Raw genomic sequence first — 19,540 nt, 5'->3', positions numbered from 1 at the left:
TGCCAGGGGGAGCCTGTGGTGAATGTCTGCCAAGCTGCCTGTTTCACCTCTGGCGAGCCTTGCTGTACTAACATTGGCTGTGCATTATCTCTACTGTTAAGGACACTCCCCTTGGATATAACTGTATATGCATCTATTGTCTTTCATTATTGTACCATGAGTTTCTGCTAATAAAAGCCATGATTATTGTTTGACCACATCGTCTTTGTCTACTTCATCAACTGGCACTTCACAGCACTTCTGTGCTTTGTCTACAATCACAGACCTTCACAATGTACCTGCTGGAGATTTAATGCGTATGTTCGTTTTAACAGCGCTGCCCATCTCTGCACCAAAATGTGGATTTGAACTTGCCAGTTCAGGCGATATTGTTGCTAATGAGTCCAGGCTATGTGTGGTCACCTTCATTCGATTTAAAGGATTAAGTCTTGGAGAAGAATTTAAGATTTAAAGCCATTTTTGGTTGGCCCATCAATATGCTTTTCAAAGCTCCTGCTTTCCTTTGTCCCACTTCTTGAGGACGGGCAAAATCATTGAGGACCCCTCCCACCCCACACACGGCATCTTTTAGCTGCTCCCATTGGGGAAGAGATACAGGAGGATCAGACCCAGCACCACCAGGCTGGGGAACAGCTTCTTCCTACGGGCAGTGAGAATAACCAAAGGAACTGCTCATTCTGACCATCTGAGATTCTAATTTGTACAAAGCACCATTTATTTATTTTTATAGATAAAATACTTGTCCTGCATCTGTATAGGTTGTCTATACATGTATTATGTGCACCTGCCTGTTTTGCAACAAGGACCGGAAAACGCTGTTTCGTTAGGATGTACTTGTACAATCAGATGACAATAAATTTGACTTAGAATTGACTTGATCAGACCCAGATCATTTAAAGCAGTGATTCTCAACCTTTTTCTTCCCACTCGCATCCCACTTTAAGTAATCCCTGTGCCATCGGTGCTCTGTGATTAGTAAGGGATTGCTTAAGGTGGGATGTGGGTTGGAAGGGAAAGTTGAGAATCACTGCTCTAGACCCAATTGTTATTGGAACATTTTGCTTGAGAAAAATTGTCTTTGGCCCATTTCCTTTGGAGTTCTGAAACTGTGCACATAATGAGTCAATGAAGTACAATTAAAACAGCGGTTTTCAACTTTTTTCTCCCACCCACATCCCACCTCAAGCAATCCCTTACTAATCACAGAGCCCCGATGGCATAGAGAATACTTAAAGTGGGGTGTCGGTGGGAAGAAAAGGTTTGAGAACCACTGATTTAAAGTTTCTCTCCAAGAAGCAAATCCTACCAGCTCACATGGCACAGACATGTCAGCCCCTTACTTCTCCTTTGGCTTCTCTCACTTACTTTCATTATGGCTTGTCCGACCTTCTCTCCCAGCACCTTTTTGAAAGGAATGTTCTCCATGCCAATGACAGACACTGAGTGGGCCTTATCTGTGAGGTAGGCGGCTACTTCCATGCCTGCAGAAAACAAATCATTCCATCATCGACCCTTGCTGCAATAAAACAAACAGTAGAATCAAAGAGCGAACAATCACTTCTGCATTGTCTTATGCTAGTGGGAGAGAGGGGTGTGAAAGAGTAAACAATGTAACTCATTCCCTGCACAGAACCTCACTCAAAGTACACAGCACTCTTGCTTATAACCATATAGCCATATAACAATTACAGCACAGAAACAATCCTTCTAGTCCACACCAAACCAAATCCTCTCCTCTAGCCCCACCTATCTGCACCCTGCCCATAATCCTCCATTCCCCTCCCATCCATATACCTGTCCAATTTTTCCTTAAATGACAAGATCAACCCTGCCGCCACTACTTCTCCCGGAAACTCATTCCACGCAGCCACCTCTCTCTAAACTTTTGCCCCTTAACTCTAACTCATAACCTATTGTTTCAATCTCTCCTACCCTCAAGGGAAAAAGGCGATCTACATCAACCTTCTTCGCTTCAAGGAATAAAGACCTAATCTGCTCAATCTTTATTTGTGATTTAGATGCTGAAAGCCAGGTGGGTGCCTACATGCAGTTTAAAATGTTTTACTCTTTGGCAATCTAATGTTTTTGCTACTTCAGTCCTTCCCAGCTTCAGTGACTTACAACCCAGAAACTCTCTGATAGGCCCCATCCCTTGCTTCATACTCCCATCCATTCTACTCGTGCCACACTCTGCAGCTATGGACTGCTTAAGCTACTAAAGAATGAACTCTTTGTTGGCCCAAACCCCACAGCAGAAGCCACCTTCCCATAATTCTTTACAATTGTCCTTGTCCTCCAGCAAAAATTTTCCATTCTAATGTGAGTTTAAATAAAAATAATAATGGGAAATGGGTGTCCCCAGCATTTAATTTTTTGATTTAAATTCAGACATACAGGCCCATCTGGACCACGAGCCTGTACCACCTAACAAACACCAATTAATCTACAAACCCTGCATATTTTGGAGAGAAGGAGGAAAGGGGAGCCCCCCCCCCCCCAGGGAAAACCCACGCAGATGCAGTGAGAATGTACAAACTCCTGTCAGACGGAGCGGGATTCGAACCCTGGGTCACTGGCGCAGTAGTAGCCTTGCGCTGACCGCTACATGAACTGTCATTCTTCTTAGGAAATTTACGGTGGTAAGCTACCTCCTCGATCCATTAGCGAGGTGTTAAAGTCATTTCAGCACGTCTTGCCGATAATACACATGGGCAACTGCACCGCACAGTGCAGCAGGGAGAGAAGGTTTCAACTGGTGGAACCATGTTCTCATCACAACACAGGAGACCATTGGGTCCTTGCTGGATCCCAGGGGAACAACCCACCTCTCCTTGCTTCCTTAACCCCTGCAAGTTTCATGTCTACCCATGGCCTCTTTGATTCTTTTCAGAATCAGGGTTTATTGTCATGAACAAGTCACGAATTTGCTGTTTTGTAGCAGCTTCACAGAGTAAACGTTCATATTAAAACCATCGGATAACATTACTATAAAAAATAAAGAAAAAAAATAATAATAGAGCATGAAAAGTCAGGCAGAGTCTTTAGTTCATTGATGGTTCAGGAATCTTATGGCAGTGGGAAAGAACCTGTCCTTGTGTTGCTTAGTGCTCGTCTTTTGGCTCCTGTACCTTTTTCCTGATGGTAGCAGAGTGAAGAGGGCATGGCCTGATGGTGGGGGTTTTTGAGGATAGAGGCTGCTTTTTTAAGACTCATGTAGATACCCTCGATGGAGTGGAGTCTGTTGCTTATGATGTCACAGGCTGAATTAGCAACCCTCTGGAGTTTATTCTTGTCCTGAGATTTCACGCCTCCATACCAGGCAGTGATGCAACCAGGCAGAATGCTCTCCATTGTCCACCTGTAGAAGTTTTCAAGAGTCTTTGGTGACGTACCGAATCCCCTCAGACATCTCACAAAGTGTAGCCGCTGGCGAGCCTTCTTTGTGATTGCATCAACAGGACAGATCTTTGGAGATATTGACTCCCAGGAATTTGAAGTTCTTGATCCTCTCCACTATGGAGCCCTCAATGAGGACTGGGCCATGATCCCCCCTGACCAGGCTTTCCTTCTTCGTGATGGAGGCTCCAGGACAGATCCTCGGAGAAGCCAGTAGCCTAACATAAAGGGATAATTTACACCGAGTGTTGTCTAGAGGAAGGACTGGTGGTCTCAGACAGAGTGTGCAAACTCTTCACAGCTAGTGCTCAAGGTTGCGAATGAACCTGGAAACCTGGAGCTGTGAGCGAGCAGCAGTTACTATAGTGCTACGTTCATCCAGGCAAGTGGAGACCGTCCACTCAGCGAAAGGTTCTGTCAAACGGAAATCATATTTGATCAACATGCATTAGCCACGTGGTCACGAAGTAGTCACGTGCTGTGCATAAAAAGGGAACCAGAGTGTGTCCTGCACCAAGGCTTTGGGAAACCACTCGATAAATTCCTGTATGAAATGTTATTGAGCAGAGTTAAAAGCTGGAAACATAAGAGTGGAACATTGGAATGAAGATTGTCTGGCCAAGAGGAGTCAGGCAGGTGAGCAACAACACAAAACTCAATCTGCAGGCACTCAGCAGGCCAACCAGGAGGTCTTGATGGAACGTCATCCATTCTTCTTCAATGTTGCTGCTTGACCTGCTCAGTTCCTCCAGCCCATTGTGCTCAGCCAAGGATTCCAGTATCTTCACTCTCCTATGCGTCTCCAGTTAGCATGAATATGGGTCTTTTCTGAGCCGGCATGAGACATCGAGTGGGGTGCCCCAGGGATTGTGTCTTATAATTTATAAATTCAATTCACAGCGCCCAGAGGACATCTGTACAAAATGAAGGAAGGAAAGCTTAGGGCAATGGTTCCCAACCATTTTCTTCCCACTCACATCCCACTTTAAGTAATCCTTCTGCCATCGGTGCTCTGTGATTTGTAAGGGATTGCTTCAGGTGGGATGTGGGTGGAAAGAAAAAGTTAGAAAATCACTGTTTTAATCGTCCCTGATTGACTCGTTATGTGCGTGGTTTCATAACTCCAAAGGAAATGGGCCAATGACAATTTTTCTCAAGCAAAATATTTCAGTAACAATTGGATCTAGAGCAGTGATTCTCAACCTTCCCTTCCCACCCACATCCCACCTGAAGTAATCCCTTACTAGTCAGAGCCCCGATGGCAGAGGAATTACTTACAGTGGAATGTGGGTGGGAAGAGAAAGGTTGAGAACCACTGGTTTAGGGAAGACATCAGGGGTAAGGTTTTTTTTACACAGAGAGTTGTGGGTGCCTGGAATGCCTGGCCAGAGGTGGTGGTGGAGGCTGAAACATTAGGGGCATTTAAGAGACACATGGATGGAAGAAAAATAGAGGGTTACAGGGTAGGAAGGGCTTTGATTTTTTTAGTCAGAATATATAGGTCACCATGACCTCGAGGCCCAAAGGGCCTGTACTATGCTGTAATGTTGTATATTCTAATTTGGATGAAATGCACAGACACCAGGCTAAATTTGAGGATGAGACGAAGACAGGTGAAGAGAGCACATGGAGGATGGAAAGGGAGGCAAGTAGGCAAACACCCGGCAGCTAGAGCATTATGTGGGAGAACGTGACTCCTTCCATTTTAACAGGAACAATAAGAGGCATGATGCAAATGAGGAGGGAGAGTGCGGCATTCTGAAAGACAGAGGACTCTGGGCATCCGAGTGTATGATTCACAGAAGGATAATACTGGGGTTCCAGCAAGCATACAGGACAGCCAACAAAATGTTACTACCTATGTTTAGCAGTAGAATGGCAATAGAATTTCCCACCGTACTGATGGCTGGTGGATTTCTATGGAAGAACCATTCTGAGTTGAAGCTAATATCACTGGTTTGCTTCCTGAAAGAAAATGGAGGATTATGATGAACTACCTCAAACTGAACACTAAGATAATTTCAGATTCACCTTATCACGTAGGAGATTGAAGAAACATCAAATTAACATTTCTTGAATTTAGCATATAATGGCTTCTGAGTACCTCGGAGCCAAGCTCTCATGTTGACAGCACCTGCTGCACAACAAATATGAGGAGCCCAGGGTTTGTCTTAGACACCAATTTTACAACCGAAGTAGAGCTCATAGGCCTTCTTAATAAGAGCAGTCAAGCTGCGTCTTTGAGCCTTAAGCATATACTCGCCACAAATGTAACAGGATGTATCACAGCTGTTGGACATTGACGAGACATTTCTGCTGTATTGAATCTCTCTGAAGATAATAAATGCACACACTATGCTATTGCCTGAAGAACATGTGCATAAACATGCATTCAATCTATAATCAATGTAATGCACAGCATCTGTATATGTGAGCTGCTTTTATAGCCTGTCTGCATCTATCCTGTCTAAGCATGCCCCAGGCCTAAAACAACATTTGTATAGCACCTGCACTGAGTGCAAACCCAGTCATGCTTGGACTGATAAAAACAGCTTGCTTTGTGGACATTTACTAGTAGACTTAAAATTTGACAGGAAATCACAAAAATAGTTTTTATCTGAAGAAAAACAGCACATGATAGGAAAACTCTAAGGTGATTTTCGCGATCAGAGGCCAAACATCCATAAAATGTACCCAGAATTTTACTTCAGGAAGCAAAATCTTCCTTGTCCAGCATTTTGTAAATCATTTGTTCATTTCATTTCAAACCTGGGCTGTTGACATTTCTCTATGATTAGTGTGGATTGAAGCAATGCATGAAACATGGACGTTCTTTTAACAAATGAGATTGAACTTTTACGCTTGACAGGGAATGCGTCTGTACTGAATCTTTGGATGACCTGACCTGAGAGTCTTCATCGATTAGGGTCAGGGTTAAGGTTAGCCCTAATTCTTCAGGCCGGAATGTTGGAGGTGCAAAAAGGAAGGAGTTTAAATAGATGATGTTGGGACTGAGTGCTTGTGGAAAGGGGAACAAGGAAGGTATGTTAAATTGTATTCTTCCTGAGCTGTTGTGATGAATGCCACTCTGTCTATGCCCTGGTGCCTTTGATCTCCAATCAACCACGTACTTTGATACAAAACCAGAGAGTGCTGGGTTGTCCTGGGAAATTTGGCAGCACCTGTTGAATAAGAGTTATATTTCAGACTGCCAGCATCCCCAGTTGTTTTGATTTACATTTTGATTTGCTGTACTATTAATAAGCTCATGTCAGAGATGAGATGTCCATGTACTTATCTTGCAAGTACAGGCAGTCCCTGGGTTACGAACATGATCTTAAGTCTGTCTTTAAGTTGAATTTGTATGTAGGCCAGAACAGGTTTTGATTTAGCACCAGTCAGTCAAATTTCTTGATGTTGGTATCAAGTGAGGTTTGTAGAGAGCTTTTCTTGCATTGGATTTACACTTTGGAGGCAGGGCTACGAGGGTAAATACTCAACATGGATTTGTGCGCGGAAGGTCACGTTTGACTAATCTTGTTGAATTTTTGAAGAGGAAACTAGGAATGTTGATGAGGGTAGAGCAGTGGATGTTGTCTATATGGACTTCAGTAGGCCTTCGATAAGGTTCCGCATGGAAGGTTAGTTAGTAAGGTTCAGTCGTTAGGTATTAACTTTGAGATAGTCAAATGGATTAAACAGTGGCTGGAAGGGAGATGCCAGAGAGTCATAGTGGATAACTGTTTGTCAGGCTGGAGGCCCGTTACAAGCAGTGTGCCTCAGGGATCTATATTGGGTCCCTTGCTGTTTGTCATATACATTAATGATCTGGATGATGGGGTGGTAAATTGGATTAGTAAATATGCAGATGATACTAAAATAGGTGGAACTGTGGATAATGAAGAAGCTTTTCAAAGATTGCAGAAGGATTTGGACTGCTTAGAAGAGTGGGCTGAAAGATGAGAAATGTGAGGTGCTTCATTTTGGAAGGAATAATCAAAACAGGGCATACGTAGTAAATGGGAGGACACTGAGGAATGCAGTGGAGCAGAAAGATCGAGGTATAACGGTGCATCATTCCCTGAAGGTAGAATCTCATGTGGATAGGCTTTTGGTCTGCTGGCCTTTATAAATCAAAGCATCGAATACAGGAGTTGGGAACTGATGTTGAGATTGTTCATTAGTGAGGCCAAATTTGGAGTACTGTGTCCAGTTCTGGTCACTGAATTATAGGAAGGATATCAAAAAGGTAGAGAGAGGGCAGAGAAGATTTACGAAAATGTTACCTGGGTTTCAGAATCTAGATTACAAAGGAAGATTGAGCAGATTAGGTCTTGGAGCGTAGAAGGTTGAGGAGGAATTTGATAGAGGTATTTAAGATTATGAGGGGGATAGATAGCGTTGATGTGGATTGGCTTTTTCCCTTGATGGTAGGGGAGATTGAAACAAGAGGTCATGGGTTAAGAGTTAAGGGCAAAAGTTTAGAAGTAACATAAGGGGGAACTTCTTTACTCAGAGAGAGGTGGCTGTGAGGAATCAGCTTCCGGGAGAAGTAGTGGTGGTAGGGTCCATTTTGTCATTTAAGGAAAAATTGGATAGTTATATAGATGGGAGGGGAATGGAGGATTATGGGAGGGAGCAGATAGGTGGGACTAGAGGAGAGGACGGTTCGATGCAGACTAGAAGGGCCGAGATGGCCTGTTTCCGTGCTGTCATTGTTATATGGTTACGATCTGACTTAAAATGGTGGACGCCGTTCTCCTTCCTTGAGCCGACGAACCACTGAAGTCACCTGCAGTCTGTCCGTAAATCGGATGCTCATAACCTGGGGACTGCCTGTACAGTAAAATCCCCATTATCCCAAATTCAAGCAACTGGCAAGAAACAAATAATGGAAAATAAATACTGGTAGTCAAAATATACGATGGTTTAAAATTGACACCCACTAGTTGTCCACTTGCCAATCCACACAATGCGCAATCTCAAGCAAGTGGCAAATTCACTTATCCAGCATCTACCAATCCCCATGTGTGCCGGATACTGGGGTGGGGGGCGGTGGAGGTGGGGGTGGGGGGGGAGTTTACTCTATTGGGTTTGAAGAAGTTACTCAGGGATCAGAAAATTTATCCAAGAACTTCAGTGCTTTCTGTGCACTCTAGGAATCTCCGTCCTCATTAGCTTGAATGGTAAGGAAGTTCAGAGAGCCATACCTATGAAAGAAGCCCCCACAATAACAGCGTTCCTGTCGTTGGCCAGCTTGGCGATGCAGTTTGCGTCCTCAGGCGTCCTGAGCTGGTACACGTTCTCAAGGTCCGCCCCTTGGCACTGTAATGGTTTTGGCCTGAAATGCAAGGAGGGTAAATCCTGGTGTCGAGGGGAGGCTGGTGATCTTTCAGACTGGCCCTGCTCCCCCTCACCCCAAATGGAAGAATGGAAGGCACCCAGTCCAGCACCACTGAGGAACTGCTCCTCTTTCAGTTCCAGATTTCCGATTTATTGTCAGAGAACATGCATGACTTCACATTCAACCCTGAGATTCCTTTTTCCTGCGGGCCAGGCAGAATGACCACCTGGAAGTGCAACAAAAGTGCAATGAACCCCAGCGAACATATATAAACAAGTAAAGAAATGTAAACAAATTGACTGCTTAATACGGAGATTTTTAAAAAATCAATGAAGTTCACATTCCTACTTGAGAAACACCATATGCAACAATTTGCACAGGGCAACAGCAGGATTGTGGACAATGTGCATCACTTAGTTGAAATACTGGAGAAAATTTTGCATGCATTGTACGCTGAGTAAAGAGAGAACATCTTTCACCTAGTCCTTTCGGAAAGAATATCAGAGCCAGTACTGCCAGCTTCCCACAGCAGTGAGATTGCTGAATGATTGGATGAACTACCCCCACTAACCATTCAAGAGATTGGGTCCCATGCAGCTCCGGAATTGATAGCAAATTCAGGGAGGAGCAGAACGTTCAGATTTATGGTCAGAGTACATTCATGATGTCACATACATCCCTGAGATTCTTTTTCTTGCAGGCCAGGCAGAATTTCTACTCTATAATGCACTCAAGATTAAAAAATGATGTGTATATGCAGGCTCATCTTTAACATTTAAGGAGAATTTGGACAGGGACATGGATGGGAGAGGTATGGAGGGTGGCTCAGTGGAACTAGGCAGAATAATGTTTCGGCACAGTCTAGAAGGGCTTAGAGGGGATGGAATGATGTTGGAGAGAGAACAGAGAAGATTTACCAGGATGGTTCCTGGAATGCAGGGGCTAACATATGAGGGATGCTCTTGGACTGTACTCATTGGAGAATATCAGAATGAGAGAGGATCTCATAAAAACACTTTGAATACTGAAAGGATTGGACAGAGTAGATGTGAATAGGATGTTTCTCTTGGTGGTTGAATCCAGAACAAAAGGGCACAGTCTTATGTTACAAGCCCAGAGGACCCCAAAACCCAGCAGCGATAGAAATTCACTAAGACAATGGTTACTTAAACAAAAGTTGCTGTTCATTTTCTTTAAACATAAAAACAGGATCAAGCTTTAACTTATTACTATTAACTTAACCCCCTTCTAATTCTAACCACACGTATATGTAATGTGTAAATGTTGAGACAAGTTCTCTGTTTCACGGTCCAATCTCTCTTCTCACTCCTCCAAATTCACTGGTATCAAGCAATTCTTATACTGTTCACAGAATTCAAACTTCATAATTTCCACCAGGCTCTGCTGCTTAAAGGTAATTGGTTTCTGCTCAGGAAGGTTCTTCTTGGTTTCAGAGAGAGATTTGTTGCTCGTTGGACTGATTCCCTCTGATCAACCACTTCAGTGTCTTGCCGAAGAAACCTGCCCCATCATGGGTTTTCCATATGATAACCCCTTCTTCCAGGTCACCACAGAGTTCCTTTTGTTTCCTTTATTTCAGGAGAAACACTCTCATCAGCCATTTCCTCTTGTGAGGACCACAAGGGTTTTGAATAGGCTGAACTCAGAACTCACAACCTGTCATCAAAATGGGGTTTTCAACAAGCTGCCAGCTTGTCGCTTTGCAGCCTCAACTGCTGCTGTAGAACTGACCTCTCTCTCTCCCTCCAAAAGAGAAATCAACTGTTTGTTTTTTTCCTCTCTCTGGTTGTAAAAACCAAAAACGAACCCTCCCAAGGCTCCAAACCCAATTTTCAAAAGATCTTATCAGTATCTGAGCCTGAACGTGATCAACATTATGCTCCATTTGCATCTCCTTTTGACATCCTTTCAAAAGTAAAGTCTCTGCAAAGTCACTTAGTGACACAATGTCTCACTTCAGCAAAGCTCTTCAATTTTAAATGTCTTTTGTGAAGTGTTTCTCTGTTAAGTGTAACCTACACTAAACCACCAGAATCTATTGCTTTTAAAGACATATTTTACCCATAGCTATTCTAACATATCCTGTAACACTTAGAATGAGAAGGAACCCATTTAAAACAGAGATGAGGAGAAATTTCTTTAGTCAGAGGGTTGTGGATTTGTGGGATTCATTGCCACATGCGGCTGTGGAGGCCGAATCGTGGGGGGAATTTAAGGGGGAGGTTGATAGGTATCTAATAGTCAGGGTATCAAGGGATATGGAGAAAAGGCCCGAAATTAGAACTAGATGTGAGAACAGTTTAGCTCAGGGTGGATTTGCGGAGCAGACTTTATGAGCCGAATGTTCTACTTTTGTTTCTTTATCTTGTGATGATCTTGTGAAGGGCCTGTTTTCTATGCTGTAATGTCCTATGGTTCTATGAGTCTCTACTAATTATGGAACAATATTTATTTACCTTTCTATGTGTTTAATGCTCTGCAGATGTATTGCTTGTGTCATGTCTGGTTGTGTGTCTGCGGGATTGGCACAAAGGACTGCAATAACTTGCTTCATCGAACTATACGTGGAGAAACTCCAACATTGTAACTTGCTGGGAATCTAAAAATGTCGTACAACTTGAAGCGAAGCAGACTCATTCTGGGCGAGGAGCAGGCAACAAACCCACCGCAAGAGGTGAGATTATGTCTCCATAATCTCTTTACCCTCCCCATAATCTCCCTGCCCTCCCCACAATCTCCCTGCTCCCCCATAATCTCCCTGCCCTGTCTCCATAATCTCCCTACCCTCCCCATAATCTCCCTGCCCTCCCCATAATCTCCCTGCTGCCCCCATAATCTCCCTGTCCTGTCTCCATAATCTCCCTACGCTCCCCATAATCTCCCTGTCCTGTCTTCATAATCTCCCTACCCTCCCCATAATCTCCCTGCTTCCCCATAATCTCCTTGCCCTCCCCATAATCTCCCTCCCCTCCCCATAATTTCCCTTCTCCCCCAAAATATCCCTGTTCCCCCTCCATAATCTCCCTCACCCTCCATAATCTCCCTGCCCTCCCCATAATCTCCTTGCTCCCCATAATATCCCGGCCCTTCCTTAATATACCTGTCCTTTCATAATCTCCCTGCCTCTCCATAATCTCCCTGCCCCTCCATAACCTCCCTGTCCCACCTACATAATCTCCCTGCCCCTCCATAACCTCCCTGCCACTCCATAATCTCCCTGCCCCTCCATAATCTCTGTGCTCCCCAAATAATCTCCCTGTCCCCTCCATAATCACCCTGCCCTTCCATAATTTCCCTGCCTCTCCATAATCTCCCTGCCCCTCCATAACCTCCCTGCCCTCCCCATAATCTCCCTGTCCCCTCCATAATCTCCCTTCCCCTCTATAATCCCCCTGCCCCCCAAATAATCTCCTTGACCCCTCTTTAATCTCCCTGCTCCCTCCATAATCTCCCTGCCCCCCCCCCCAAATAATCTCAATGCCTCTGGAATTTCTACCATGGGGAGCTGTGGTAGAAAAGTCATTGGGTGTATTTAAGGCAGAGATTGACAGGGATTCGAATAGTCAGGGTATCGAAGGCTATTGGGGACAAGGTTGGAGAGTGGGGGAATGATGGAGTGGCAGAGCAGACTCGATGGGCGAATGGCCTACTTCAGCTCCTATGTTACGATCTTGTGTCCTTTTCCTGACCAAGTGGTTTTGGAGCAATATTTACTGAAAGAGATTGATATTGGAATTGCAAGGTTTTAACAATATCACACCTTAACTGATGAAAAGTACTTGCAGCACAGCTGAGGATTCTGTTATCAGTTATCCTGCACAAGCACCTTCCCAGAACTGCAATCAGATTAAAATGGCACAACATTCTTAACATTCTGCTGAAGGCTGCATCATGGCCTGGTACGGGGACATCAATACCCCTGAGTGTAAAGCCCTGCTAAGGGTAGTGGACAGATTATAATGGCACAACATAACTCAACACCACACAACACAATGGATTATAATTGCACAACAATCAGATTATAATGGCACAACATTTTTAACATTCTGCTGAAGACTGCATCAAGGCCTGGTATGGGGACATCAATACCCCTGAGCGTAAAGCCCTGCTAAGGGTATTGGACAGAGCCCAGGACTTCACAGTCAAAACCCTCCCCACCCCCCTTGACCTGCTGAGTTTCTCCCGGACCCCCCTTGACCTGCTGAGTTTCTGCCGGACCCCCCTTGATCTGCTGAGTTTCTCCCGGACCCCCCTTGACCTGCTGAGTTTCTCCCGGACCTCCCTTGACCTGCTGAGTTTCTCCCGGACCTCCCTTGACCTGCTGAGTTTCTCCCGGACCCCCCTTGACCTGCTGAGTTTCTCCTGGACCCCCTTTTCTTTCCGTGCCGGTGTCCCAGGACCTTTCCAGGGCAGTCTCCGCGCTCAGGACCACGCTGGGATCCCGGTCAGCGGTGGAGGAGCAGGTGAGCGCAGCTAATCCCGATCCAGCCCACGCCACTCCTGAGATTGGCGGGGGTTCCACCCTACCTGCCCGACCAGCCTCACTCTCCACGTGTACTCCGGGCACCCGCCGCTGGTCCGGTGGGAAGGCGCAGGGTGGCCGGCGGCCGGCACCCCCATCGCCCGGCGGGGAGCCCCAATCTTCCCTCCGGCGTCTCGACTCCATCTGCAGCTCCAAGAAACGCTGTGCCATTGGGGTTCCGGGCACTGGAAAGCGGCCTTGGCTTCCCCTGACACCGGCCAGGCCGCGCTGCAGTGGGGGGGTGGGCGGGGGGACACAACAGCGTGTTTATAAAACCACCCACCACTACTTTTCAAGGACCAGGATTTTTCTCTCTCTCTCTCACCCTGGGACACAGCGGTTACTGTGCATGCGCTATACTGGCGCGGCGGCCAGTGGGCCACCTCTAATACATTTTTGATATGATCTTGCGGGCCAAATATAATTATATTGCGGGCCAAATTTGGCCCGCGGGCCAGAGTTTGACATGTATGATCTACAGGGAACGCTGCCGTCAGAGAGCAGCAGCGATCATCAAGGGTCCACACCACCTAACTCACGCTCTGCTCTAGCTGCTACCATCAGGAAAGAGGTATTGGTGGCACACAACTCACACCCACCAGATTCAGGAACAGCTGCTACCCCTTTACCACCAGACTCCTCAACCACAAACTCAACTAAGGGCTCATTTAAGGACTCTGACTTGGACACTTTATTGATTTTATTCTCTCTGTACTGCACAGTCAGTTTACATTTCTTTATTTGTCTACATGCTTGCGTGGAGTCAGTTTTTTTCCACTAACAATTAGAGGTAATTCTGCCACACCCGCTGGTCAAAAGGAATCTCAGGGTTGTATGTGATGTCATGTATCTTCTCTGACAACAAACCTGAAATCTGATCAGTCTGAAGAGGCAGTTGTGAGCTGATTTAATAGCACAATCATGGAATCATCAATGATAGGGAACTGCATTGGGCTAAGGAACCCCAGTTGTGGTGAAGGGCCTTGGGTCATACTGACAGTGACCAAATGCTCAGGGTAGAGTTAGCCTGACACCGTCGAGTCCACTTTCTCCCTACTAACTACCCCACCAGGAAACCCAAACGTTGCAAACCCAGCTCCTGGTCACCTGCTCCCTGTCGCAATCAGCAATTGGTTGTACTCCATCTTGAGGCCATCCTTAAAGTGGACCACCTTGTTCTTTACATCCACTGAGACCACCTGCAATCAAGGAGCATTAATGGTCATTCTGATTCATGCTGTCAGTGTAAGAATTATTTTTTACTTTTATTCCAGTGGTTCTCAACCTTTTTCTTTCCACTCACATCCCAGTTTAAGTATTCCCTATGCCATCAGTGCTCTGTAAGAGATTGGTTAAGGTGGGATGTGGGTGGGTAGAAAAACTCACTGTTTTCATCATCCCTGATTGACTCGTTATGTGGCCAGTTTCAAAACTCCAAAGGAAAATGACAATTTTTCTCAAGCAAAATATTTCAGTAACAATTGGGTCTAAAGAAGTGGTTCTCAACCTTACCTTCCCATCAACATCCCACCTTAAGCAATCCCTTACTAACCACAGAGCACCGATAGCACAGGGATACTTAAAGTAGGATGTGAGTTGGAAGAAAATGATTGAGAACTGCTGATTTAGACATGCAGCACAGTAACGGGCCATTTTGACGCAGGGATTTGAACCCCAGTCCTGATCGCTGGCGCTGTAACAGTGTGGCACTAACCGTGCCAACCCAAGACTCTTGACCACGTCAGTGAAGGGCTCCATCATTTCTCACAGTGGGTGCAGAGCCCAAATTGGATTGCAATTCCACAGATCACATTTCCACCTGTGCCAAAGTGGTCAGGGCAGGGTGTGGAATGGTCATGAGGCCATGCACGAAACCAGTCTGAAAACATTCCTCATCCCAGTTGAGGTATGGATGACCATGCTGAGATACGCCTGTGGAGCTGCCCTCCGGCAAGGGCCTGACATTCTCAGGAATGCAAAGCAAGCAGAGTAAGTGGGCTCCTCAGCTCCCGAAGGGCGTAGACAGACGAAGAGAAAGGGAAGAGAAGTGGCAAATGAAATACAACATTGGAAAATGTACGATCATGCACTTCGGTTGAAAAAAATAACTGGGCAGACTAGTTTTTCAAATGGAGAGAAAATTGAAAATAGCTAAACCCAACGTGTCCTCATGCAGGATAGCCTTGCAGGTTGAGTCAGTGGTGAAGAAGGATAGAGGTATAGTGTATAAGAGCAGGGATGTGACCTTGAGGCTCTATAAGGCCCTGGTGAGACCTCACATGGAGTATGTGAGCAGGTTCTGGGCTCCTCATTTAAGGAAGGATGTGCTGACGTTGGAGAGGGTTCAGAGGAGGTTCATGAATGAAAGGGATTCATGACTCTTGGCCTGTACTCGTTGGAATTTACAAGAATGAAGGGATGGATCTCATTGGGTGGCACGGTTTCCACAGCAGTTAGCACAATGTGTTTTGAGCACCAGCGATTGGGACCAGAGTTCGAATCCTGCGCTGTCTGTATGGAGTTGGTACATTCTCCGCCATGTCTGTGTGGGTTTTCCCCCGGGGACTCCAGTTTCCTCCCACCATTCAAAACATAATGGGTAATGTAGATCATTGGGATATAATTAGGCAGCATGGACTCGTGGGCCAAAATGGCCTGTTACCATGCTGAACGTCTACAGTTTTAAAAAAAATAAAAATAATTAAAGAAGCATTTTGAATGTTGAAAGGCATGGATATAGTAGATGTAGAAAGGCTATTTTGCATGGTGGGAGCATCTAGGACAAGAGGGTGCGACTTCAGGATTGAAGAGTGTCCATTTAGAACAGAGATGCAGAGGAATTTCTTCAGCCAGTGAGAGGCAGGTAAATCTGTGGAATTTGTTGCCACGGGCAGTTGTGGAGGTCGGGTCATTGGGTGTATTTAAGCCTCAAATTGATGGGTCCTTGATTAACCAGGGCATCAAATGTTATGGGGAAGAAGGCCGGACAGTGGGGCTGAGTGAGGAAATAGATCAGCTCAGGTGGGGCAGGCCCAGTGGGCTGAGTGGCCTATTTCTGCTCGTATGTCTTATGGGCACTTTAAAACAATATTGAAGCAATTTCACAAGGGCGAAGTATTACAACAAAGTAGGTTTGTGCATATTATGGGCTAATAGGAATATCACTGGACATCTTTTTACAAAGTATGGTTGGGATTTATATAGATTTTTAACTCATCTTAAAATGGATGGAAGCATTCTGCAAACACTTTTTATTTGATTAAATTTAATTTTAACAGTAACAGGCCATTTTGGCCCACGAGCCCGGGCCACCCATTTTACACCCCATTAACCTACAACCCCCGGTACGTTTCGAACAGTGGGAGGAAACCGGAGCCCCCAAGGGAAAACCCACGCAGACACAGACAATCTCCTCACAGACAGCATGAGATTCAGACCCTGGAGCGGTGAAGTCATGGTGGTAACCGCGACGCCCACCGTGCCGCTCCCCAAGATTTATCATCACGGCGAGGGCTCTGAATTGTTGTTACACTGGAGGAAAAGATTCCCAGGATTTCAACTGTGAGGGGAACTTTTTTTTACACAGCAGATGAAATATGAGTGGAGAATGGGACGATCGGAGGATGCAACAAGAGGGATTTTTAGGACAAGTAAACTACGGATGAAAGACGGAAAACGTTCACGGCAGGTTAACGCTGGAAGGGGCAGGGTGACTGGAATGTGGAATGAGGCTGGAGGAAGTGACTGAAGGATGTGCCACAGATGGGAGTTACATTGGCTGAGAAAGCCTCTGTCGGTCGCTCACCTCCCTGGCCATTTGCACTTCAATGTCGTATTGTGATAGGAACTCTTTGGAGCGCAGAGTGATCTGCTCAGCTTGGCTTTCGAGGGACTGCAAACACAAGAAGAAGCTGTGAGCAACCAAGAGGACATTCCACCCGCACGCGGCTTATTGCTCTGTCAGTCCATTCTCCCATCATAAGACCAGCAGAAACAGGCTATTCGGACCGGCCAGTTGACTCCGCCATTTAATCACGAGCTGACCCATTTCTCCCCTCAGCCCTCACTGCCCAACCTTCTCCCCATAACCTTTGATGCTCTGGCTCATTAATCTCTGGCCTCCACAAGCGCCTATAGCAACAAATTCCACATACTGATCACCACCTCCTGGCTGGAGAAATTCCTACACATCTGTTCAAAGCATGTGCCTTTCAGCTCTGACGTTGTGCCCTCTTCCACCTTGGGAAACAGCATCTCTACATCTACTCTGCCCACATCTTTCAACATTGGAAGTATTTCACTGAGATCCCCCTCCTTCTCCTTAAATTCTAATGAATACAGGCCAAAGAGCTTTCGAGCACATGATAACCCTTTCATGCCTGGAATCATCCCAATGAATTTCCATTCATACCTAGTTGAGGGTCCTGTTTCAAGTCAGCCTCATCATCTTGGCAGCCCAAGAAGGTGATGGTAACTGGACTAAATGACTACCACCCAGTGGCACTGACGTCTATAATCATGAAGTGATAGAACGCAACAAATCCCACCTTCCAGTGACATTGGACCTGTCCCAGTTTGCCTCCCGTCCAAACAGACGACGCATTGGCCTTGACCCTCCTCTCTGTCCTGACCCACCGAGGGAACGATGACTCATACACCAGGCTGTTGTTCATTGATCTCAGCTGGGTGTTTAACCTCAGAGGCTGGTGGGGCCCCAACACCCGACACTGCAACTGGATCATGGACTTGTCGGAAAGACCACAGTCTGTTCAGGGTCGGCAGCGAGACCCCAAATCCCATCACTCTGGAACACCTCAGGGTTGAGTGCTCAGCCCGCCACTGCTGACTCATGACTTCACCGCCAGGTTCAGCTCGATCAGAATTATCAAGTTTATGGATGATACAACAGCAGTTGGTCTCATCAACAATGATGATGAGTCGTGTTACAGGGAGGAGGTTCAAAGGTTCGCAAAATGGTGCGAGAACAACAACCTGAGTCTTATCGTGGACAAGACAATGGAGATGACTGTGGACTTCAGAAGGGCAAAGGTCAACCGTTCTCAACCACACATCAATGGTTCAGTTGTGGAGAGAGTGGAGAACATGTAAAGGACAAGTTATCCCGGACCAAAAGCACGTCCTCATTAGTCAGGAAGGCGCAGCAGGGCCTACCCTTTCGACGGAGGCTGGGGAGGACAAGCCCACCGGCCCCCCATTCCAGACAACTTTTCCCAGGAGCACAATCAAGACTCTCCGATCCAGCTGCGCCCAATGTGCGACATGGACAACTGCAGAAGTCAACAAGGAGGATCAACAAAATCAACAAAAGAAGATCACTGGGATCTCCCCTTCCTCCATTAATGATGGAGTGTGGCTTAAATAGGTTTCTAAGAATCACAGAAAATCCTTTCCATCCAGCCCTCAGGATCTTCGACCCACTACCACCAAGAAGGAGGTAGAGGAGCATCGAGATGAGGACTACCAGCTTGGGGAATAACTTCTCCCCGCAGGCTGTGAGAATGATGAACAGTGACTTGTAACCAAGTAAATCAATCCAAAATATTTGTAGATATTTATTTTAAATTACCATATCTTCTCGTGTAATTTTTTTGGACTATTTGTACGGGCCAATAAAGGGTGGTGGGTCAACCTATACACGGGTCAAAGTACCTGCATTGTTCAGACTTTCCTCTATGGACGGCATTTACTGGGAGCATTGCCTGAATAGAATTGTAGAAGACCCTTTCATCCAGCTCAACATCTTCAGTCCATTACCATCAGGAGCGTCAAAATCAGGATTGCCGGGCTGGAGAAATAGCTTCCTCCCACAGGCTGTGAGATTGATGAACCAAGTATATCATCCCAAAAAATTTATAGATATTTGATTTAAATCAGTGGTTCTCAATCTTTCTCTTTCCACTCACTTTAAGTAATCCCTATGATACAGGTGCTCTGTCATTAGTGAGGGATTCCTTAAGGTGGGATGTGGGTGGAAAGAAAAAGTTCGAAAACCACTGTTTTAATTGCCCCTCATTGACTCGTTATGTGCACGGTTTCATAACTCCAAAGGAAATGGGCCAATGACAATTTTTCCAAAGCAAAATATTTCAGTAACAATTGGGTCTAGAGCAGTAGTTGTCAACCTTCCCTTCCCACCCACATCCCACCTTAAGCAATGCCTGTGCCATCGGTGCTCTGTGATTAGCAAGGGATTGCTTAAGGTGGGATGTGAGTGGGAAGGAAATGGTTGAGAACCA

The 19,540-nt window shown here is 45.7% G+C and overlaps 1 protein-coding gene across 1 annotated transcript in view; it reads right to left on the bottom strand.

The window, feature by feature from the left end:
* LOC138762428 (apoptosis-inducing factor 3) overlaps positions 1–19,540 on the bottom strand; it is a gene marked incomplete at its 5' end in the record, with an annotated part of 123,597 nt that overhangs the window by 59,233 nt on the left and 44,824 nt on the right. Inside the window, 4 exons of the mRNA XM_069936184.1 lie at positions 1,366–1,481; positions 8,607–8,737; positions 14,391–14,482; positions 17,089–17,175. Coding sequence (XP_069792285.1) covers positions 1,366–1,481; positions 8,607–8,737; positions 14,391–14,482; positions 17,089–17,175 — 426 coding nt within the window. The remainder of the gene's footprint in view (positions 1–1,365; positions 1,482–8,606; positions 8,738–14,390; positions 14,483–17,088; positions 17,176–19,540) is intronic.

The sequence above is a fragment of the Narcine bancroftii genome, chromosome 4 (genome assembly GCF_036971445.1).
Source record: "Narcine bancroftii isolate sNarBan1 chromosome 4, sNarBan1.hap1, whole genome shotgun sequence".
NCBI lineage: Eukaryota > Metazoa > Chordata > Chondrichthyes > Torpediniformes > Narcinidae > Narcine > Narcine bancroftii.
The sequence above is the reverse complement of the archived record's forward strand: the minus strand, read 5'-3'. Positions and strand labels throughout refer to the sequence as shown.